At 51.7% G+C, this 22,914-nt stretch overlaps 9 protein-coding genes across 9 annotated transcripts; 1 reads left to right on the forward strand and 8 right to left on the reverse strand.

Moving 5' to 3' along the window:
- Positions 1–573: 573 nt before the first annotated feature.
- On the reverse strand, positions 574–2,235 carry Z517_07506 (uncharacterized protein; the record flags this gene model as incomplete). The annotated part of the gene is made up of 1 exon (XM_013426028.1): positions 574–2,235. The coding sequence occupies one exon, from the start codon at positions 2,233–2,235 to the stop codon at positions 574–576; it is 1,662 nt and encodes a 553-aa protein (XP_013281482.1).
- A 366-nt stretch (positions 2,236–2,601) lies between these two features.
- Z517_07507 (uncharacterized protein) lies at positions 2,602–3,997 on the reverse strand (the record flags this gene model as incomplete). Its single annotated transcript, XM_013426029.1, has 3 exons — positions 2,602–3,554; positions 3,603–3,793; positions 3,873–3,997. The coding sequence occupies 3 exons, from the start codon at positions 3,995–3,997 to the stop codon at positions 2,602–2,604; spliced, it is 1,269 nt and encodes a 422-aa protein (XP_013281483.1).
- Positions 3,998–5,456: 1,459 nt separating this feature from the next.
- On the reverse strand, positions 5,457–7,431 carry Z517_07508 (uncharacterized protein; the record flags this gene model as incomplete). The annotated part of the gene is made up of 2 exons (XM_013426030.1): positions 5,457–5,866; positions 5,970–7,431. 2 exons carry the CDS (start codon positions 7,429–7,431, stop codon positions 5,457–5,459), a joined length of 1,872 nt encoding a protein of 623 aa, XP_013281484.1.
- A 1,323-nt stretch (positions 7,432–8,754) lies between these two features.
- Z517_07509 (uncharacterized protein) lies at positions 8,755–12,626 on the reverse strand (the record flags this gene model as incomplete). The annotated part of the gene is made up of 4 exons (XM_013426031.1): positions 8,755–10,316; positions 10,369–11,818; positions 11,875–12,285; positions 12,339–12,626. 4 exons carry the CDS (start codon positions 12,624–12,626, stop codon positions 8,755–8,757), a joined length of 3,711 nt encoding a protein of 1,236 aa, XP_013281485.1.
- Positions 12,627–13,352: 726 nt separating this feature from the next.
- Positions 13,353–14,651, reverse strand: Z517_07510 (N-acetylglucosamine-6-phosphate deacetylase; the record flags this gene model as incomplete). Its single annotated transcript, XM_013426032.1, has 2 exons — positions 13,353–14,201; positions 14,304–14,651. 2 exons carry the CDS (start codon positions 14,649–14,651, stop codon positions 13,353–13,355), a joined length of 1,197 nt encoding a protein of 398 aa, XP_013281486.1.
- A 286-nt stretch (positions 14,652–14,937) lies between these two features.
- On the reverse strand, positions 14,938–15,381 carry Z517_07511 (uncharacterized protein; the record flags this gene model as incomplete). The annotated part of the gene is made up of 1 exon (XM_013426033.1): positions 14,938–15,381. One exon carries the CDS (start codon positions 15,379–15,381, stop codon positions 14,938–14,940), a length of 444 nt encoding a protein of 147 aa, XP_013281487.1.
- Positions 15,382–17,315: 1,934 nt separating this feature from the next.
- Z517_07512 (uncharacterized protein) lies at positions 17,316–19,145 on the reverse strand (the record flags this gene model as incomplete). Its single annotated transcript, XM_013426034.1, has 2 exons — positions 17,316–18,762; positions 18,811–19,145. 2 exons carry the CDS (start codon positions 19,143–19,145, stop codon positions 17,316–17,318), a joined length of 1,782 nt encoding a protein of 593 aa, XP_013281488.1.
- A 186-nt stretch (positions 19,146–19,331) lies between these two features.
- On the forward strand, positions 19,332–20,271 carry Z517_07513 (uncharacterized protein; the record flags this gene model as incomplete). The annotated part of the gene is made up of 2 exons (XM_013426035.1): positions 19,332–19,766; positions 19,816–20,271. 2 exons carry the CDS (start codon positions 19,332–19,334, stop codon positions 20,269–20,271), a joined length of 891 nt encoding a protein of 296 aa, XP_013281489.1.
- A 432-nt stretch (positions 20,272–20,703) lies between these two features.
- Positions 20,704–22,906, reverse strand: Z517_07514 (acetyl-coenzyme A synthetase; the record flags this gene model as incomplete). The annotated part of the gene is made up of 4 exons (XM_013426036.1): positions 20,704–21,171; positions 21,227–22,700; positions 22,755–22,783; positions 22,862–22,906. 4 exons carry the CDS (start codon positions 22,904–22,906, stop codon positions 20,704–20,706), a joined length of 2,016 nt encoding a protein of 671 aa, XP_013281490.1.
- Positions 22,907–22,914: the final 8 nt, after the last annotated feature.

Raw genomic sequence — 22,914 nt, forward strand, 5'->3', positions numbered from 1 at the left:
CCCACGAGACTTTCTCAACTCAACTCATGAAACGCCCGTGGATCTTTCACAGAGCAGCACAGCCGACATCCACTCATTTGAATCTCAGTCTGCCGAGGTCTCCTATGTCCACAAACGGGTATCCAAGCGCAGAGTTTAGATTGTACAAAAGAGACTTTGCAGGGGTAGGAGTTTCGGGCTGGATACTCCATGGCTAGGGTGTTCGTTAGCGTGAAGTGTGAATTGTCAATGCCGCTTCTGTGGGCGCATCGCTGTTTGCCGGACATGGAGGACAAATTCCGAGACCCGCATATGGCATCTGCTTGGGATGGCACGTTGAAGGAAATGTCGTCTCGCTCTGGAAATAGCCTTGACAGGATTGTCGCATCGAAACAATATCCTGGCTTAGAACAGGCGCGGGCTCGGAAACTGCTGGAATTGTGTCTTCCCTCACTTTGATATCGTTTGTTGAACAGCGGCCCGGAAGCGAGGGATCTCCCTGTATCCACTGAATGGCCCAGCCTTCGCAAGTTGGACACTTTGTTGTGCTCAAGGTCCTTGATTTCAGGGTCCCAGTCGTCACTCCATCTTTTCTCAGCCATGGCCGTCCAGTCCATTGACGATTTTAACAGCCTTCCCTGGCTCTCCCTCTTCTAGTAAGTCCTTGTCGATGTTCTCTCCCAAGTCTCTTTCTTCAAGGAACTCTCGACCCCTCAATCTGTCAGGCAAATACTCTTGCTTGACCTTTCCGTCCACGTAGTCCGGATTATATTTGTACTCCTTTCCGTACCCCAATTCCTTCATCAACCGCGTCGGTGCGTTTCTCAAGTGGATCGGGACAGGTAGACCCGCAATCCCGGGCTCTTCGAGAGCGTGCATCGCATTCGCAAGTGCTCGATACGCCCTGGTTGACTTTGGGGCAAGACACAATGCCACGGTGACGTGGGCAAGGTTGATTCTCGCCTCGGGCATACCGATTTTCTCGCACGCTGTGTATGCTGCGGTTGCGAGTGGGAGCAACGAATTGTCAGCCAGTCCGACGTCCTCGCTTGCGATCACAATCATCCGTCTGGCAATGTACAGCGGATCTTCCCCTGACTGGAGCATGCGCGCGAGGTAGTATAATGCGGCGTTAGGATCGGAACCTCGCACCGATTTGTGGAATGCGGAGATGGTGTCGTAGTGCTGGTCACCGGCTCGATCGTAGACAAGGGTCTTTGTCAGCGATTTTTTCAGATCATCTAGAGTCATATTTGGCCGCCGGGAGAGGTCCATGGCCAACTCAAGAAGGTTGAGGGCAGTGCGAGCATCACCATCAGCAAAGGCAGCAAGGTACCTGATCAATTCTTCGTTCACGAGGTCCGTGGGATTATAATTGTCGCGTTCCGCTTCCAGTGCCCGTTGAAGGATCTCGCAGATATTCTGGTCGGTGAGCTTCTGTAAGGTAAAGGTCCGACATCTCGATAGAAGAGCGTTTTGCACCTTGAAACTGGGGTTCTCCGTCGTCGCACCGATCAGCGTGACATGTCCGGCCTCGACAGGACCGAGAAAGACATCCTGCTGGCTCTTGCTGAATCTGTGGATCTCGTCGCAGAATATGATTGTCTTGCGACCCGTGAGGGCCAGCTCACTTTTGGCTTCGGCGAAGATCTTCTTACACTCCGCCACCCCCGAAGACGTACTATTGATCTCCACGAAGCGAGAGCCCACCATTCCCGCGATAACTCGCGCAATGGTCGTCTTTCCTGTTCCTGCGGCGCCCCAGAGAATCATGCTGGGCACACGATCTTGTTCAATTAAGCCCCGCAGCACGCCGTTAGGGCCCACGAGGTCCTGTCCGCACACCTCATCGAGGGTCTTCGGGCGCATGCGTTCTGCTAGCGGCGCAGCCTTTTCGAAGGGGTTGTGTTTGGGCTTCTTGATTGGGGGGGCAGCCGCTTCGGCACCATTGTGAGATGAACCTGTCTCATCATTCTTGATCACGGTGTGTCCATTCGGCTGCTGCGTCAACGTAGCGTCGAAGGGTCGTTTCGGTGTCGCCGTCAACGGTCGAGGATCGCTCGGAGATGGAATGGGCTGAGAGGATGAGAAGAAGGAGAAAGCATCGCGTTTGGCGACGGGTGTCTTAAAGAAATTGCCCGGCGCAGGTGTGGATGTGTTGCTGTCATTCTCGATATACTCGGTGCAGTTGGAATCAATGTGGTCATTGATCGTGGTTTGTTTGACAGATTTGCCGCAGATTGGGCATGCCACCATCATGGGTATGTCATACTTCAACGTATTACAATGCAGATATCAATGACCAAGTTGAGCGCAAGATGGGACTGCAATGGTGGTGAAATAGCCTGCGATTGTAAATCATTGGAGTACTTGGTACTCGGCACATCGCGTTGCACGCGTTGACCCCCGCTCGTGACGAGGCTGAGCATCCCCTTTAAAAAACGCCTACAAGCACAATCGTCTTTGTACGCGAAAGACCAAGTAAAAGTCCAGGCAGACGGATGTCGTGTTCTTCTATATGCATCGTCCAAAACCACAGTGAGTATGTCAGAGCACTCTAATCTTGTATATAGATATATATATAGCTCCAACTTGCCAAAACTTCTATAAAAGAGTTTGATCTTAGGCCATATACTTTTTCAGACCCCTCAGTCGGTCCTTTGCGTCTTCCAAGACATCATCGTTCTTACAAACGGCGAATCTCATCCAATCCTCCGCCAAATGTGCCCTTTCGTCCGTGTAGAACTCACTCGGCGGAATCGCGGCAACCCCCAACTCCATGATCAAAAACCACGACATCTTGAAATCTCGTGGGCGGTCTTTGACATGATCCGGGAACTTGTAGCCCTCGGGAAGGTTGACCTTTGACAGATTTGCGAGCACAAAGTAGCCACCTTCAGGAACTGAGTAGGGAATGCCCAGTTCATCGAAGATCTGGCAGAAGCGGTCCATTTTGCCTTTCATCTCTGTGATTTGTTGGTCCCAGAACCCGACTTTGTCTGCCTGTTCAAACCCGATTGCCGCTGCTTCTTGTAAAGGTGAAACACTCGAGTAGCAGATTCTCGTATGTGCTGCGGCCACGTATTTGATCAGCTCTGGAGGGCCGATTAGATAGCCTACGCGCCAGCCTGTCGCGTAGAAATTCTTCCCGGCGGACCCCACGGTGATGGTTATTCTGGCGAGCTCGGGGGAGAGTGTAGCTATTCTTGTGAAGGGAACATAGTATAAACGGTCATACACCTCGTCCGACAGGATGATGACTTTATGTTTCAAGCACAGGTCGCCAATTTTCGTCAGCTCTTCCTTATTCAAAACTTTCCCGACTGGGTTGTGAGGCGAGTTTAACACAATCATCTTTGTCTTGGAGTTAAATGCCTTCTCCAGCTCGTCAAAGTCGATGGTCCAGTTCGCCGCAGAGGATGTTCGTTCCGCGCCGTCTGCGGGTGGGTGCATAGGGACATATCTTATTGTTCCGCCGGGCATCTCAATATTACTAAGATACTGGTCGAAGAAGGGTTCGAATATGATCACTTCGTCGCCTGGTTCGATAAACCCCATGAACGCACTCAACATGCCTGCAACCATTCAGTATTGGTTCATCCTGGATTTTCCATGACTCCTACCTTCATTGGCCCCCGTTGTAATGGTGACTTCGGTTTCTGGATCCAACTTTCGTCCAAAATAGGGAGAGTATGCATCGGCGAGGGCCTTTCTTAACCTCGGCCGGCCTTTGGTAGGGGAATACTGATTGCACTCTACTCGGTCAAGCGCACTCTTCGCAGCATCAATGATGAATTGGGGAGGATTGTAGCCACTGTTGACCAGGTATTAGTCCTCGAGCCTTCCACAATGGGGACGAGCAGTCATGTCGGTGCGTGTGCCTGCATACTCACAAAAACCCTTGGCCCATGTTCACAATCGGCTGCACGGGAGACGCTGCGGCGGCCTCGTTGACGATAGACCAAACATCCTGCCTCTGCCCCGCGACGCGCTTTGCAGGCGCAAACTTGGCGTCCATTCCAGGCGAGGATGAGAAAGCGCAGCGAGAAACGGGGGTATGGCTCGAATGCGTTGGACTGCCTCTGTTAGCGAGCGGTAGCTCTACTCGAAACACTTGACGAGAGGCGGATCGGACTGCTGCGGTGGTCGTTGCGAAGTTGAAGTTCATGAGTCCTGAACACCACAAGAACCTAGATCAAAAAAATCGGGGAAGTGCGACTTGGGAGGATAAAAAGCCATATACTGAGTACCTAGAGAGTGTGTGAAAACCAGCTGGGTTGACCAGTGAGAGGGGCAGGAAATGATTGCGAGATCGGGAGAAACAATGTCGCTCTTCATATTAACCACTTAACCACGGGCTGCCACCCAACCACCCAACGGATGTCTAACCATAATCTCACTTTTCCCCGTTCTGTATTACTTTGATCAGGCTTTGATAGCCACCACGGCCTCGTTTTCTTCACCCAGACTGGTTCCTCTGCGCGTCGGGTGTAGAGATTGTCCTGACACATCAACTGGTAACTTCACCAACAGAGATATCCGATGCTCAAAATGTGGTACCCTTGAAAATTTGCGTTCGGTATTTGCCCGCTTCTGTCCCACGGGGTTCCCACCCGGCGTCCATCAGAGCAACTAGCTACGGACCCCTGCCGAGCATACAGTAGCGAGGATCTCGTATACAGTATACAATTCAATCACATAATGGAACAAGCACATCTCAAAAGCCATGGCTCGAGCTCAAAAAGAAAGACTCGAGATGGTTGGTAATTGATCATTCATTTTGATTCAGTTCGTCAAGTAGGTCATGTCAAGTGAAACCCCGATACCCAAGACCTTTTGACGCCGTATAAAATATGTAGTGAGTTCACCGGTCCGTTCTAATACCCGATCTATCCAGGCATAGATATCCCATTGTGCAGTACAAGGCTGTACATCACTCGCCTCTTTCTGTCTGTACAGTTTTGTCGCCACGTATCTCCTTTATGCGTACCTCGCACTTTCTCCTCGCTGGGGATAGCCATCCCAACCACCGTACGCAGGCGGTGGTTGAGGAGGGTACCAGCCGTGTGGCGAGGTCATTTGTACAGGCGACGGTTCCCATCCGCCGCCATATCCACGGTCTCTCATCTGTGGGGGAATTTGAGGTCCCTCCCAGCCGCCACGTTGTGCCCCTTGAACTCCACCTCTGTTTTGGCGTTGCCCAGGGACAATGGCATTCAGTTTCTTTCCCCTTGGTCGTCTGCATGCCCTGATGCAGCATCCCAGTATAGCTAGTAGTATGAGACCTCCAATTGCGCTGGCTAAAGCGATCACCAGAGTTTTGTTGTCATCAATCCACGACTTGACTTCGCCCCCAATGGAGCTGCCCCTGCATACACCATTCTCGCATCGACCACCACCACCACACGGGGTACCATCGAGAAAGTTTTGTTGCATGCTGTAACAGACGTTTCGTCCAAAGTCTGGACTAGCACAACTCAAACTGCAGGTTTGGCTGTTGCAAGCATAGGTGTCATTGTCGCTCGTGTAGCTACCCATGAGAGTCTTGCACTGGAGGTCTCGACTCGTGCACTGGCCACTGGCACATTCAAGCCCACTGCCACAGTCAGTCCCGTCGGGTGCGGTGGTGTCTGTAGGGCATGTTCCATTGGTGCCAGAGCATGTCTCGGCAGGATCACATTGACCAGTGCTAGCTCGGCAGACAGTCCCAACAGAAGCGAACTGGCAAGTCGTCGTACAACAGCCCTCGTTGCTGGGGTCGCAAACTGCGCCTGTATTGAATTTGCAAGTTGTGGGGTTGCAGCAGCTGTTCCCAGCACAAGATTCGGTGCCACCACAATCACAGTCTTCACCTTCCTCAACAATACCATTTCCGCACTGGTTGCCGCTAATGGTAACGACACCTTTGTTGTCAGTAAGACACTGTGACTGGACCGAGTTGCGGCCTAAGGCGCTGCAAATATTCCCGACGGAGCAGGGCGAGAATTTACTAATGTCTGGTGAAGAGAAGGGATTCATCATGTATTGAGCATTAGCATCGCAAGTGCTGGAGGACAGTGGGCAGCATTGGCCAGAGTTGACAACGTTAGAATCGCCGCAAGTGCTGGAATCACAATCGTGGACGGCTCCAAAAGTATGTCCGCTCTCGTGAGCAAATACTTGCCACTCACTAGATGTTTTCGCGATGACATTTGCGCCAGTGACACTCTGAGAGTTGCCACTAGTGTCTTGCTGTGAAGTGGAACCGTGATTGCACAATTGTCCAAGCCAGGCCAGGCCGACTTCAGCTCCAGTGTTACAAGTGGTGAAGAGAGACCAGTAAGCATTGTCGTCTCCTCGTTGACCACGCCATGAAGAGAAGAGGTTGAGCCGTTGTGTTATATCGGTGCTGCTTGAGCAACCTACATTCCACGCCGTCTGAGTGCTTGGTGTCCCTGGACATTCGCCGTCGGAAACAGTCAGATTGCGGAGACCGAGAGTGATGTTGAACGTAGATTGGTACAACTCAGAGGCAGTATTGACCAAGCTAATAACGTTTTGTCGCAGGGTGTCGGTTGAGTTGAAGCTCGCGGTATATGTACAATCGGTAGCGACGCCGACCAAGGCGACTTTGCGAGTGGTTGGACAGCCTGCGGTACTACCGATGGTAGAAGCCAGATTGACTCCCGCTGAATTGCCTGAGCCCACCCCGCCGCCATCGATGTTGCTCTGACGTTTTTCAAACATATTGGCAATTGACATGGCGCCCATGTCTCCCCAGAAGCCATCGTCACGTTTGAGCATCAAGTCGCGGTAGATGGGATGGTCTGGATGAGTATTGAACTCCAACTTGTCAGAAGCACAGGTCAGGCCCGCGCTCCGTCTCAGTTCCGTATGAGACTGCCGACTGACGTCCGAATCACGCCAGACAGCCATATACTCATCTTCATCTTCTTCCAGTTCGGGATCAAGCTCGTGCTTGGTGGCCATGTAGTTTGACTTCAATTGGACGTTGTGGTGGTTGCCCATGACAGTGAAAGCACCCTCAAAGAGAGGCTTGACGCCATCGCGCCTGATAGCAATTCGAGCCCAGCCGACATGTCGGTTTACTCCGTCGTCGTTAACCAGAAAAGCCTTACCCTGGTAAATCTTGTGTTCCTCACGCTGCATTTTCTCAACGTGTCTGATGTTGCCATATTTGTCGATATATTCAATGTAAGAGTCTTCGTGAATTATGTCATTGTTCGGCTCCAGGCTCAGTCGAACATGTTCTGTGCTCTGATGTAGGTCGAAAGTCAAGTCGAAGCTGGATGTACAGTGCACCCTTTGTGATGGTGTTTGTATTCGAGGGTTTTCAATTAATGATAGGTAATTTAAAGGATTCCGTGATCGAGAGTGTGCATCGGCCGTGCTCGCAAACAACAGCAACAGACATGATGCAACGCCCGTAGCGAGATTCTGAAGAAGGCGCATGTTGCGCTGACGGAAAATTAGAGAGAAGGCTGAGGGCGAGGTTGCGCAGGTTGCGGAGAGTGTTTAGATTGCTCTGGATTCAGTTTGCATTGAGATGGCAATCCAGGCGCCCAAAAGGAAACGTTATACAGCAATTGTCCGAACGGAGAGTAAGTCGGTCGGGTCAGTCAGCAGAGAAATCCCTCTTACTGCAGTGTTTGTTGTGGGTAGGTCGGGATGGATGTGTCGACGGCGCAGCCTGAACTGCTTCGAGATGTAATTATGCTAGCGGAGGGCAGGATGGACTGAAGATGGCCTGTGTACTGTACACAGAAGTTAAGGTGGAACGATAGATGTATGTAGATCAAGAAGAACGAATGTAATTGTCGTATGCCCAGACGGGCAGTGCGGACGAAGGTGCAGTGGTAATGATAATGGGATGGGAGCTGCGAGCAACGGCAGAGAAGTGCAACGAGCAGGATGAGGAGGAAACCCGCCGCCTTGCAGCGGGTTGCGGGCTGGGTACGAGTAAGTCGGTGGGCGCAGCCACCCAAATGATCGGGATCCGGAAAGGCGCCCTGGCGCCCTACCCACCTTTCCCAGCATGACGAGTCGCCAAGGAACCACTAAAGCAATCATTGCCACGCTCAGCAAAACTCCGACCGCTAAACACCCGCAGTCAGTCAAGATTCACTCCAGAAGAAGATCTACACACCAAACAGAGTTCGTTGGTTCTCTCTCCCATCTGGGACAATATCTGTTTCCGTTCAAATCAACACTGACCTCGAGTGTGCCCAGTCTATCAATATATGTACCGAGGCATAATCTCGCTGTTATCCAACCCGATTTGAGGCATGACCACGGCATCAACAATTAGAAAGAGGTGGTCATATGAGGTAACCCATGGACTGCGAGAAAACCGTTACTCGTAAACACCGATCCTGCGACTCAGCCACTATCAACACCCAAGTGCTTAGCAGTTGGAAGGGGTTTTCTTGCCAAGCTCACAAGTTACAGGCGAGCGACTATTTGACCACCATGTCCGCACACTACGAGGTACAAGTACAAGTATCTCGGATATCGGCAGATCCGTTCTGCCCCTGGGTGCCAACGTCTCCCCAAACGCCTCTGAGACAACACTAGATACCCACAGTATGAATAGGGACGTGTAATCAACGTTGGATTCTGCCAAGCTCCGATACTCTGACACTTGCGAATGGCGCCGTAATGTGCCAAAGTTTTGCCTTTCAGCTTTCTAATCGCCCGATACCTATTCCTCCTTTCTTCCTGGTACATCTGTTTACTCGAACAAGACAAAACATAACTCATCGGCCTGTATCTTGTTCAAGCTTCGGTCTCGACACCAGGCTCTCGTCCACCAAGCCCTCCTGTGAATCGTTTCTTGATCTTGCTCATTCCAATCTTGGCTTCATCTTTGGCAAACTTGACGTTTCTCGCCGGTGTCCATTGCGACAATCCTCGATGCTTGCGTTCCTCCGCTCGTTTTCCGGTCTTCTTCTCGAAACCGCTATCTCTCTTCTGCACAGGTTGAACTGAGTTCGTCGATGTCTCGGTCATGGTTGTATAGCCGGTCTCACCTGTTGCTGTGGTATCAGCACTGGGCCGCCCTTTCATACCTTCAGCATGGCCATTTAGGCCATCAACGTCCTTCGGGTCCTTCTGGAATGCCTCTTCCGGAGCATTGGTGGCATCAGTGATGCCCAAGTCTGACGAGTCATCATCAATAGGCTCGTCGTCGTCATCATCATTATCTGACGGGTTATATGGATCATGGGGAGGTTCGTCAGTACCGGGCTCGGCAATCTTTTCATGCTTTTTATTGGTGTAAGCCCTGGGATCATGAGTGAATGCCCCAGACCAGTCTTCGCCAGTCTTGCTGAGCCATATGCGTTTCTCTTTCTCCGACACTTCTTGGTGGAGAATGTCACGGCCCTCTTTCAGGGAAGCCTCGTGCAGTTCTTGGATATTTTCTGGCACCTCGCCTTGGACAACTCGCTCGCGCACACCTTCGGTCAAGCATGCCTCGAACGTTTCATAAGTCTCCCGACTATTGTTGTCCACGATAAAGTCTCGGTGCGACTCATCCATGCCAGCCTTGAAGCGGCCTCGGAACTGGAGTCGGCCAACTTCCTTCAGATCTTCTAATCCTTTATCCATAAATGCTTTGGCATTCTCTTCGGTGATGTAGTTTTGTACGAGTCGGTTGCCATTCTTGGTCGTCCAAATGGGAATATCGATTGGTGTTTCTTCGTTGTCAATCAGATTCTGAAGCCAGATACAAGCGTACGCCGCTGCTCCACGTTTGCCTGTCACGTGGAACTCAAAGATGACTGGAGATCGATATCGGTACTTGACAGGTAGACGGATATGGTTGTTGTTCTCACTGGAGACATCGAAGTAGACGCCATCACCACCTTCATTACTGTGGCATTGTGTTCGGGGGATTTTGCCAACGCTACCACCTGTGCGGAGTTTTAGCTTTGAATTGGCCTTCCAACCTGTGGCCACGATTCTGTCAGAAATGAATTCAAAGGTGCCAACATCCCAGCCTAGCATATTAGGAGGGAGTCGAGTTTCAACACTTCGGAAAAGCAACGAAACCCTGATTCTGCCAAACCCAATGCCACCGTCAAGAGGATACCATCTGGTCACTTGAGAACTCGTGGTGAGTATATCTGACAGGCGAAGGGGCACAACACCCAAGATAGGGTCGTGCTCGCGATTCCGCTGATCACGCACAGTGATTGTGACTATTCCGGACCTCCAGTCTCGCATAAAGCGTTCGGTGCCGGCGTTGAAGATGGGTTTGCTGCTGACAGCTTTGGCTCGTGTGCGGTACACCAGCGTATCATTGAACAGGATTGTACAGTAGGAAGTTGGGAGTTCTGTTTCATTGGTCAGTACGCAGAAGGGAGCAACCAAAATCTTGGGACTTACTGATCGACTCTTCGTCGGTGCCCTCCCCGTAGGGCTTGGCTGGCTCAAACTCTTTACCCTTTCTATTGCCATCACTGCCCTTGATGTTCTCGAGTTCGAGGCTGACAATTTGGTGAATGATAACACTGCAGATACCACTAGGCCACAACGGGTCAGGGGGAGTATGTGCCACAGCATCTGCGTCTTCAGAGTCGATAACACCTTTCTCATCTTGGAGCTTCTCGTCATTCTTGAGCTCGTCCGGTAGGTTTTTGTCCTTGCCATCGGTACGAAGAGCAGGTCGAAATTTGGGTTTGCCAAAGTAGCCCACTTCCCAATGCAGCTCACCCGGCATCTCGCTGCCCTGGTGGGTGCCGGCGAGTTTTGAGATTTGAGGATACATTTTGCCCGGATGTTGAATCATTTTCTGCATAGACAGCTCAACCTTTCCTACTATATCGTCCGCAGAGTTGCGGTCGGAGTCCCACAGCTCCACACTGAGTTGTTCGTCGGCTTTGATGAGCTCAGGTGTGACAAGAAGAGCTGCGGTTTCTTCCCAAACGGGATTGAGATCGTCTGTGATGACACGAGTGCAGTACATTGGCTTTCCATATTTGGAGAAGGATAGGTTGATATAAGGGTCGCTTCCTCCATATTTGCTTCCTCGACGATCTTGCTTGCTGAGGCCGATGGCACGATGGATGCGGACCCACATGACACCCATGGCCTGTGTATCTTTGGTGATGTCGTCTCCTTGCAGCATGGACTTCAGGTCGAGCTGCATTGATTTTGGAGCCACATACATGCTTGCCGCTGCGCCTATCGCATAGTTGACGAAGTTGGATATCAACGGCAGATTGAGGATATTAACCCCCTTCTGCACCATGGGAATGCAGCCGGCTTGAACATGAGGAACTCCCATCAGGGTGAAGGTGAGACTCTTTGCAAAAGGTGGTTCGGGGGTCATTTGCAGCCGCAAGCGGACGGTTCCGACAAGCTCTTGAAGTTCAACGAAAATAGGAAGCGGTACGCCGATGAGCCCCTTGATTCCGAGATAGAAGACAAGGTTCATGTGCATGTTTCTGGCCCTCGAAGCAGCAGACGCACGATTACCAGCGGGTTTGGCGTGATACGCAAAGGCAATCTCGAGGTTATAATAATCACCACCTTCTTCGTCTGCTGCCGCCTCCTGAGGGTCTTTGGTCTTCTTGTTCTCTTCATGAATGCTTTTCTTAAGCTCGTGCATTTTGGAGTCAGGCAAAGCCCGCAGACTGAGAATTCGGATTGGGTTACTTCCTTGATCGATCTCGGCCACTCTGACATTGTTGATGACACCAGGGACAGATGCTTGCATGACATCTTCCAGGGTGTCTGCCACAGCGGCAAACATATCCGGGTTGATCAAACCCCAAACGACGCCCAGGAATGTGTTCATCCATTCTACTGATTCAGGGAGGAGGTTGGCCACAGCCTATTCGATGTCAGCCTCAGGCTATGTCTGGCCACTGAGTGGATGCGAAGACTCACCGTTTCTCCTCTGCTCTGTTCACTGCTCCATTCCACCTCACGGCCACTTCGTACCACCTCTTTCATCCACAACCAGACGGCAGAAGCAAGGCACATGCCCAATGGAATCAGACCCTTCAGAGAGCCGCCGAACATTTTCCCAAAAACGATAATGGATATGAGAATGGCAATGCATAGTCCACCAGCCCGATTTTCCAGAAGCTCGAACATCGGCTCATAACTGACTGAAGGGGTCGGGTGGAACAGAATGTTGGTCTTTTCTCCATGAATGGGGACATCAGAAGTGCTGCCCTCGGCAACTGGGTCTGGAGGAGCAGTGATGTCTTGCTTTTCCTTGTACTCCGGGTTCTTCTGCGAAGGATCCGTCGCTACTGTAGTAGGTCGGCCCAGGTTGGCATTTGGCACTGATAGCTAGTCGAAGGTCAGGCGAGAACCCGCCAGATTGGAGGGAGTTTCACTCATACCTTGGGGTTATCGGCCCTTTCCATATACTCCTTACCGACATCGGCAATGACCACCTGATTGCCAGTGACCGGATCGGTTACTGTTTTGCCGCCTTTCTTCTGTTGTTCATTCTTGTGTGGAGTGACTTCAGCCGAATACTTTTGAGCCTCTCCAGCAAGCTTCTGAGCATCGATAGCCTTGTCTCTTTCGGACTTGTCTTTGTCAAGATGTGCAACGAACTCCTTGATGTTAGGGATTCGATTTGTGCCACTCCAGGGCTTTCCCGACTTCTGCTGTTGAGCCTCCATAATCACCTCTTAAGGGGAGAGGGCGAAGCCCTAATTGACAGAGTGGTTGTGCCTGAGGCCAAGGCTCTCGAAGGGACAGAGCGAGACCAGCAAAGCTGCAACAGATTAGGCGGCAAGCTCCCGACGACGAGGAAAGGAGTGTGAGAGGAAGAGAGAAGGCAGACAAAGGGAAACTATGAGAGGAGAATGGTGAGCAGTCTTGTGAATTTCATAGTTGGCTGGCAAGCTGCAGTTTTTGGGAGTATGATGTCTGCTCCCGATCTGCTGTGACGTAACCACACTGACCTGCAACCAAGCCATCACCCGCGACGGGGCGACAGGGGGTGACGGGGGTGACGGGGCCTAACAAAAGGAGTGTGTGGCTTGCCCAAGCCTGGAAACGAACCAACAGGGCGTCGATACTAGGCCTACCTGGGGGTCCGGCGGGGCATTTCTAGGCGAAACCTCATCGCTTAGCTGGCGATCAAGATCCAAACCGCACACGCCATCGTCAGCCAACACTCCAAAAATCATGGAAATTGCATCAAGCTAAACAGCTTCAGGTCCGAAAGCGTTGCCTGCCTTGCACAGGTACTTGTTAGGAAACCACAAGCGTATATCTGACTTTGAGTCTATCTCGATCTGCACACTTACGCCACACAGTGTTATCATAATCCGCTCCTCACTCGGTTGCTCTCTATCAGTGGCTTTCACCATGGGGGGAGTACTGTTATCTCAAGCCTTGCATCACGAGCTCGACCATACCTTGCTCCCGCCGATCCATGTCTCCAAAACATGTCCCTCCTGGTCTAGAACTGCAAAGTCGGCGCGTCGACCAGGCTCGAGCCTCCCTCTCTTGCTTTCACCCATCATATCCGCCACGTTTTCTGTAACACACTGCACAGCTTCGGCGAGATTGCACCCGGTGTATGCCACTACATTGCGCACGCACTCGTCCAGTGTACAGCAACTGCCAATCAATGTATCTGTGCCTTCAATGGTCACTTTGTTGCCTTGCTTGAGCTGGTGCCGTGCGATCTGTCCGTGCCCGTCGTGTACGCCGTCGGGCAGGCCAGCAAGTTCAATGCTGTCCGTGATAAAGATGCATTTTCTCGGATCCGTCCGCAGACAAAGGGTTACCACTGAAGGGTGCAGGTGTATTCCGTCTGGAATGATCGAGTAGTAGCATTTACCGGTTCCCATCAGTCCGGCAAGCCCAGGATTGCGATGATGGAGAGGCAGCATTGCATTAAAGACATGTGTCAATGCTCGAGCACCCAGTTGCAGAGCAGCGAACCCCTCTTCATAAGTTGCCGCTGAATGTCCCAAAGAGATGACAATGTGAGGGTATTCTTCCTGCAGATAGCCCACGAGCGCGGTTGACCCGGGCAGCTCTGGTGCCAGTGTGATCAGCTTGATTGCGAGCCTGAGATTGCCCTCGCCATATAAGTCAGACGGAGATATCTGCGTAGGTTCTTGAAGGTAGACAGCGTTATGCGCTCCTTTCTTCGAGGCGTTGAGATACGGTCCCTCGACGTGTGCGCCTAGCAAGTTGGCGCCCGAGTCAAATGTTTGTGGTTTCAACAGTGGTACTATCTGAAGGCAGAGTTCAGCACGCTGGTGAAAACAGACTGGTTGAAATATTATCTCGATCGCAAACAGACCAGACAGAGAGCAGACGAAGCGAGATCAGCCTACCTGCTTCCACCGGTCCTTGTCTACCGTAGGAACTGTTGCCCACCAGCCCGTCACCCCATGGCGAACTTCCATTTTGCTGACGGCTTCCAACTTGCCTTCGTCGGTCTCGGGACCATCACCAAGGGCCAGTTGCGTAAAATGTACACCCTTCATCCCGTTGGTCTGCAGATCTAGAAATCCGGGCGCAATGATTTTGCCACCGAGATCTATTCTCTCGACGCCTTCTTGCCGAAAGTAGTAGTTGGGCGTGATGGTGCCTTGCTCAGTGCTAAAGTACAGATCTTGAGCCACCAATTCTCCCGAGATGCAAAGCAGACAGTTAGTGAAACATTTCAATGATCGGTCCATTGTGGGCGAAGGCTATGGCGGTGGAAATAAAGGTTGAACCAGTTCGTCCGCAAGGATTGGAATCCGAGAAGGATGGCGATGATAAAGCTGAGAATTTTCAAAATTCCTACAGATCAAATGGTTGAAGTGTCTCGTCCGCCCGCACAACCATTTCTGCAGGGCGCCAAAACAAGTGGCGGGTTCACTATTCCCCCCCTCACAATTACATATCTCAGGACTCATACATTTTATGCTTGGAATACCATACCGTTATTTCGTACATAGAATTCTTTGGGAATATGCATCTTCAGCCGCTTAGACAATCCTGTATCTGTCTGATCTCTCCATTCTCCTCAGACCGCTTCACATCCTGCAGTGCATCTGCATCTAGAGATCTTCTCGGCTCTTCCAATGGAAGGCTCTGATCTTTTCTGACTTCAGACAATTTCCCCGATCGAGCTAGACCAGATATTGACGAGTCTATAGTCCATTCCCATCTCCGTCGCTTCCGTTTCGAACTCGCAGTTGCGCATTGCGGTGTTTCTTGTCTGCCTCGTTCCAGTTCAGATGAAGGGGATGGAGACACGGCAACAGACTTCCGCTTCCTTTTCTTGCGCGGCGAAACTTCATCCACACGGATTTGGCGGCCTACCTCGCCGTCACCGTCCTCATCGGTGGAGGTTCCACTTTGCTCTTCATTCTCGGAAGGTTGAGATTCCTCATCGGACGAACTCAGGTCTGCGTGGCGCATGGTGTAGGTCTTTGTGAAAATTTCTTCCTCCAATTCGACACGGAACGCAACCCTCTTGATTGCGGGAAAAAACACTCGTCGACCAGCCAAGCGAGGACTTGCGCTGACAGATGATCGGCGAATTTCTCGCGGAAGCGGACTATTTTTCAATATCGAATGGACGCCAAAAGGCAAATTTAAGATGTAAGGATGCTCTGAGAGCTTTACAACCGGAGAGCTCGGATGTGCACTTCCTCTTGGTTGCGAATGCGTCCCCGGTGATGGAAGCGTTGTCACTGGTGAAGGTCTGTAGGCAAGATCAAATGTATTATTGAATGTGTTTAATGTCGTTGGGGTCGTGGTAGCACCAGTATTGCTTCCGGTCTGACAACTGGTCGATTCATGAAAGGTCGGAGCGAGATCTGAAGTCCTTAGTGATAGTTTTGGTTTTTTCCCCGGTGAGGGAGGATGTAGAGGTCGGACATTTTCTGTCGGAAACATGGATAACGGGAGAACCGGGTCGAGGTGAGATAGGATATGTGGTATAGGCTGAGCCATAGATATGGCAAGCATTTTGCTTGCTGCAGAAGCCTCTGACAACGCCGAAGACCCGCTCATGAAATCGAGAAGTTCGCCTTTCAACTCCAGCTGAACTCCCTCATATATCCCCGTAGTTCTTATGGTAGGACCAAGTGGATAAGAGGGATCTAGCGAGAGGGTTTTGGGTTGGGATTTAGGATGGTCGGGGGGTGGTGCACGCGAGTAAGCACGTAAGGGGTGAGCTCAACTCCAGATCGTTGGAGCCTTCTCGTCAGGATCTTGGTCACTGGGCCACACCAACTTAAAGCAAAAACTCGCATCCAGGAAAATGCCCATGGGCCTCACATAAGCATCACGACACCTATAAAACCAACATTGGCAGCACCGTGTAAGAAGGGGAGATGAACGCAGGTCTTCGGGCGCGAGCAGCTGATATGGCTGCAGGTGTAGGAAGGCACAAACGGTGCTGAGTACCCACCGCGTCATCCTGGCAAGTAGCCGGCGAAAAAAAGATGTTCCCAAATTTGCCGCCATTGCCCCAGCTAGGCAAACCAGTGCAGGCGAATCCTGGAGTATTTGGGATCTTGTCCTGCTCTTTCAGGCATCAGGCGGACCTGGTGCTTTTCCAGGATCCGTTGACCAGGTGTCGGCGGTTAGGAGTGTCTTGGAGAGAATGGAGTAACAGCTGTGGCTTGATTGTTGGGCCGGAGGAAGAGCTGGAGAATGATACAGCTGGTGGACAGGGTGTGCGCATTAGCTTACGAAGTTGGGCGGCTTCATCTTGGCCCAGAGCACGAGATGCAGGAACAGTGCTGGGATGATGCTAGAGAAGATTGGGCAAAACGTGGCCTTGATCGCATATCCGTAGGCGCTCGACTCTATTTTCGGCATCGAACTGCCTGAAGGAGGGGTGATGGGGAAGAGGCCAGCAAGGCCAGAATTGGCGGTTGAAATGATACTATTGGGGGAAATGGGGGCAGCCCAAGGGGCAGAGGGCTAGATGCATTGGGTGACGGGGTTGATGAGTTTTCAGAAATAGGCGAGAGAAAGTTTGGGTTGAAAATAGACGACGGGCACCCAACGAGGAGTCCAGAATTGGAGTACCGGGTAGTCAGCACCTCTCACGCATCAGAGAGGCGTGAGATCTGCCAAGGTTGTCAAGTAGCCTGGCCCCACGATGCCGACAAAAGTCTAACCACGGATAATAGTGACTCCGCTTCCGAGATAGTGATGGGTGAATTGGGCACCATTTCGGCGTCGCCTTGCTCTTCCAGCTATGTACGAAGACCTTTGTGTGTCCAGGACAGCTGAGCCACTGATCCACCCGTGATTGAACAGCATTCTCTCGCAATCAGAACTATTCTGTACGAGAAATCTGGGCTTTTGGTCCAGCTGGATTCCGGTGGACCTCGCGTCTATTCATCATGGCTTACGACTAATTCGTGGTACCTCCGGTGCGCAGCCAATGCGAATGCCGGAATGATGTTTTCACAGACCTCGCACCGTTCCAATGGCTGGCTCTCGCTATCTTCCGATTCCCAGGCATCCTCTGCCGACATGTCAATTTCGAAGTTTGCCATCATTGCGTCGGAGAACTCAGCAGCTGGAGACATCGGGATGGCCGACCCAGTGTGCTCCGCTTCCTGTGGGTGGACGGTCACTTTGAAATCCTTGAGCACCTCATCCTGTCGCCGGAACATCCTTCCAATATCCCGCCCCTGACTTTCTTTTGTCTCAGCTGCTGTCTCTGCCATGTTCGTGGCAGCAACATTGATTAAGCTGAGATTCCAGCCGGCCTGTTCGTGATGTAGTTTTCGAAACATTGGAATCAGTGCTTCTTCGACCAAACGGTGGGCCAGCGCAGACGGGGTCTCATTCAGGCTAAAGACAAAGTTCGGCATAGGCCCCGATCGAGAAGTGCGCTGAAAAATGCGAGCTCGGGCTCCATCTGGACCCAGTGCTGGACGAGGTCTTGTAGACAGTCGCAGAGTCCGGGGATGTGCAACCCAGCGACGTTGCGGGATTTCGATATCGCCTCCAACCTCGTCGGTGTCCTCTAATAGATCAATATGCATGCGCCGAATCAATCTCTCACCCAAAATTTGGAGCTGCTTTTTGACTTCTTCGAAGGAGTGTAGGTACTTCATGTACGAATCCTCCTGGCTTATCTGTGAAGGAATGCGCTTCACTTTCGCGACCTCCGAGTCATCAACCCCATGAATCAAGTCCCAGATCTTTCCTCCAATACCTTTTGTTGAGCCTGGGCCAGCCAAAATATCCTCGAGCAGCTTAGATCCCATACCAGGATAAGTGCGGACATCAGCAACAGTCACTGACTCTTTCGTGCCACCGTACACTAGACCTGCAGAAAAAGCCGCATCTCGCCCAAGTATATGGGCACGGATCTTCTGGGCCAGCTTGAATCCAATGCCGGGGATCTTTCCTATGTCATGGTCATCAAGAAATTGGGTAACAGTGCTCTCAGCACCGCCAACTCGTTCACATGGTGGCAAAATTGTCGTTTGGTTTTTGGGTTTGTTCACATTTCCAGCCAACTTCGCCAATAGCTTGTTCATAGCCACTCCCACCGTGGATGTGTATCCTTTCTGGGATTCCAATTCGTGCCGAAGATGTCTTGCGAGGTGGCTGCCAAGTACAAGGCGCATTTGCAACTCTTCGTATTCTTGAGAGACGTGGGTAGAGGGCGACGGACTCGGCGGAAATGTAGGACCATACACACTCGATGCGTCATATGCGAAGCCAATCGTAGGGTCGTCTCTGTTCGTGCAGAAGAAGGAGTGAGTAAGATCATTAGGATTGAGCAAACCCAGGTTGTAGTCTACCATATCCGTGCAATCGAGCCTGTAGAGCCGTCAGCAGGATGCTGACAATTGGATGACTCGAGCGTACCAGACTTCATCAAAACCAAGTCGCTCTGCCCTCCCACTCCAGATGGACTGCTGGAGGAAAGTGTACAGATCCTTGGACGCATCACGAAAACGAGTCAAGTCCTCACCTAGGACAATCACTACCTCCGGGCACACTTTTTTGGCCTCAGTGATAAGCTGAAGTTTCCGCAGACCCCTTCGTCGTGCTTCGTAGTTACAGGTTACAACAATTTGCTTTTGTTGTATGGCCAGCGGCACCGATTTGAGGGCCGGGTTCTCATTTTCGACAACTGAGGCGTAGAAACAGTCGTAGTCGAAATGAATAATGACTCGCTGCAGGCCATGAGGTCTGTGCATATTAGTATCAAGACCATGGTGGCCGGGCCCAATACTTGAGAGTGAGCACGGCTATGGCCTCATTCGCAAAGATGACAGCGGTGGTGGAATGAGGAGAAGATGCCAAAGTCCGTAGGATTATGTTTGTGGCTTGAGTGGTTAGCGGGCAATGTGACCCGTATGGAGGGAATGCGCCAGTCGCGTCCTATGGCTCGGTCGCGTCAAGTCGATAACAATTTACCGCATCACGTTCCTACGAAATACTATCTGCTTCACTCTCTGCTGATTAATTTCTGCTTAAACGATTTCACCTTTCATGTCGCGTCAAAGGCAGTCCAGGTGACGGAAGGCGCAGCTGCGCCCACTACGAGCAGGTCAATGTCGAATCCCTCTTTTCCAGGTCGAAATCTCTATGCGTCCTCGAGTAAGCTCCCCGATCGCACGGCGCAAAAGGCCGGAACCACTGTTCCCTCCCAGCAGTATCCGCAGTCTACATTTGGGCGACGGCCTGAGCAACAACACCAGTTCGGACAGTCTATCGCGCCCCAGCATGGCGCGTTGGGTGGGAGGCAGAGTATGGAGAAAGAATCGAACGCTCTTAGCGAATTAAGCGAGGAGCAAAGAGATGAAATAAATGAAGCCGTATGCGCCGAACTCACCCTGCATCTACAGTACGTTACTAACTCTGCAGTTCTCATTATTCGACCTCGATCGGGACCGGCACCTAGACTACCATGAAGTGCGCGTCGCGATGAGATCTTTAGGGTTTTCTATGCCCAAGCCAGAAGTCGCGCAGATCATGCAATCGCAAGGGGTGCCGAAGCCACAGTTTAAGAGAGGGCCTCCCGTCAAAGGACAACAGACATATCACTCTAGCCAGCTTCTTTTACCACAAAACGCGTTTCAGCGCATAGCGGCGCAAAAGATATTCGAACGCGACCCTACAGAGGAAGTTGAACGAGCCCTATTACTATTCGATCCAGACCAGCGAGGTTACATTGAAGTCGATGATATTCGCAGAGTCGCTCGAGAACTAGGTGAGACGGGTCTCGAGGATGAAGAAATACAGGCAATGGTGGAGGAGTTTGACTATGACGGGACAGGAAGCGTTGCAAAAGAGGCCTTTTATGCGATTTGTCTGCAATGAGCGTTTCCCTCTGATTATATTTGATGAAACTGATGATATTCCACGATGAGAACGACTTGGTTGGAATTGGCGGGGTCCAAATTGTTGGAGACATTCCAGCTGTCGTGAATCTAATCAAGCTATTGGTTTTTATGGCCCAGTCTTGACCTGTATAATAATGGTGAGACGGGAATTGGCGTGATCGAAGTAAAGGTTGAACTAGCTAACACATAGTGATGACCAGTTGCGCCGCAGTTCAGACGTGCAAACACGGAAAAGACGGTCATGACAATGATTTTTCTGGAGCTCCATGCTACACAAAAAGTGCTATATACTCTCCGCTGCCCTTCGTCCCAAATAGCTGAGATACACTGAAGAAATCCAATGAAAAGTGCCCCGAGGGTATATCTTCCACATTTATTTCAGCACCGCCCTACCTGGTTTATTCATCCCTCACTTCTTCTTTGACGCCTTGACCGTCTCGATGATCTTATCAACCACACTGGGATCGCTGAGGGTCGACGTATCTCCAAGGCTGTCCTCCTCTCCGCTCAAAATCTTTCTTAGAATTCTCCTCATGATCTTGCCGGAGCGAGTCTTGGGGAGATCGTCGACGACGAAGACGGCCTTTGGTGCTGCAAACGGACCAATGGACTTGCGCACTTGGAGGATCAGGTCCTTGCGTATCGGTTCACCGCTATCCACGCCATCCTTCAGCGACACAAACGCATTGACAGCTTGGCCTGTGAGTTCGTCGTTGATACCAACCACGGCAGCTTCAGCGACCCCTTCGTGTTCGATGAGTGCAGCTTCGATTTCTGCAGTGGACAAACGATGTCCAGAGACATTAACGACGTCATCGACACGACCCCGAATCCAGTAGTAACCTTCGTGATCACGACCGGCGCCGTCACCAGTAAACTGTTCACAACGTCAGTTGATCCGTCCCTTGAAGCCTGTCAGGGAGAAAACTCACATAATAACCCTTGTACACGTTCAAATAGGTGTCCATGTATCTTTGATGTGCACCCCAGACAGTTCGCGCCATGCTTGGCCACGGCTGCTTGAATGCCAGCACCCCCTCCACATCATTGCCCTCAATTTCCTCACCAGAGACTGGGTCAATAATCGCAGGTTCAATACCGAAGAAGGGAAGCGAGGCACTGCCCGGTTTCGTCGGCGTCACACCAGCCAGCGGTGTGATCACATGAGAGCCGGTCTCGGTTTGCCAGTAGGTGTCAACAATATGAGCCTCTTCCTTGCCGACAGCTTCGAAATACCACTTCCAGACCTCGGCTGCGATTGGTTCACCAACCGAGCCCAAAACTCGCAGCTTGTGCAGCTGATGGTGGATATGCTCATCACCAGCTCTCTTCAACAGACGGAGAGCGGTAGGGGCGACATAGAATTGCGTGACGCTGTGCTTGTCGATCACGTCCCAGTATCGGGAGAAGTTGGGGTAGGCTGGCGTACCCTCGAAGACCACGGTCGCGACACCAAGGAGGAGCGGCGCATATACGACGTAGGTATGCCCAGTGATCCAACCGACATCACCACCGCAGAAGAAGACATCATTGTCGTGGATATCGAAGACGTACTTGCCGGTTGTTGCAGCACCTAGGAGGTAGCCTGCGGTCGAGTGCATGACACCTTTGGGCTTACCAGTAGAGCCCGATGTGTAGAGCAGGAAAAGAGGATCCTCCGATGCCATGGACTCCGGGGCAATATAGGCGGGGTATTTTGCAGTCTCTTCATGCCACCAGTAATCTCGGCCTTTTGTCCAGGGTACATCCGCACCTGTCCTCTGATAGACGAGCACGTGAGTGACACCCGGGCATTTCTTCAGTGCTTCATCGACAATCTTCTTGGTCCCGATCAGTTTGCCGCCACGCTTTCCTTCGTCGGTGGTAATGACGACTTTGGAATTGGCGTCGTTGATTCGGTCTGCTAGCGAGCCGGATGAGAAACCGGCAAAGACAACCGAGTGCACGGCGCCAATGCGGGTGACGGCGAGGAAAGAAATGACTGCTTCAGGAATCATGGGCAGGTAGAGGGCAACGGTATCGCCTTTCCTGACACCCATCTGTTTTAGGGTGTAGGCTACTCGTGAAACTTCGCGGAGGAGCTCGCCGTAGGTGAGGACACGACCCTCACCGGGTTCGTCTGCCTCGTAGATCACAGCAGGCTTGTCGGGGTTTTTGAAGGCGTGGCGGTCGACGCAGTTATAGCTGGCATTGAGGCGACCCTCTAAAAACCACGCGGCGTCGCCATTGGCGAAAGAGCCAGACCGAACGGTCTTGAAGTCTTTGTCCCAGTCCAGTAGTTCTCGAGCCATCTTTGCCCAGAACTTATCCGGCTGTTCGATGGACTCCTTGTACATGGCATAGTATTCGTCGAGGTCCTTAATGTGAGCCTTTCCGGGGCCTTTGGTGAAAAAGGGTTTAGGAACACTGCAAGGAGGTCAGAGCTGCCTGCCGTGCTAAAAGTCGGACTTTGAGGCTTACTGGAAGGTGTCGACCTCGTGGGCTTCCGCCTGTGTGCCCGTGGTCAGCGTGAGGAACACTTTTGAGAAGACACTTCGGGGAAAAGGAACATAACAAGAGCGACTTACCACGACGGGGCCCTTTTTGGGAGGCAGGACGTCGCCTTCAGACATTTTGATCT

This window comes from Fonsecaea pedrosoi (assembly GCF_000835455.1).
Source record: "Fonsecaea pedrosoi CBS 271.37 unplaced genomic scaffold supercont1.5, whole genome shotgun sequence".
NCBI classification, from domain to species: domain Eukaryota; kingdom Fungi; phylum Ascomycota; class Eurotiomycetes; order Chaetothyriales; family Herpotrichiellaceae; genus Fonsecaea; species Fonsecaea pedrosoi.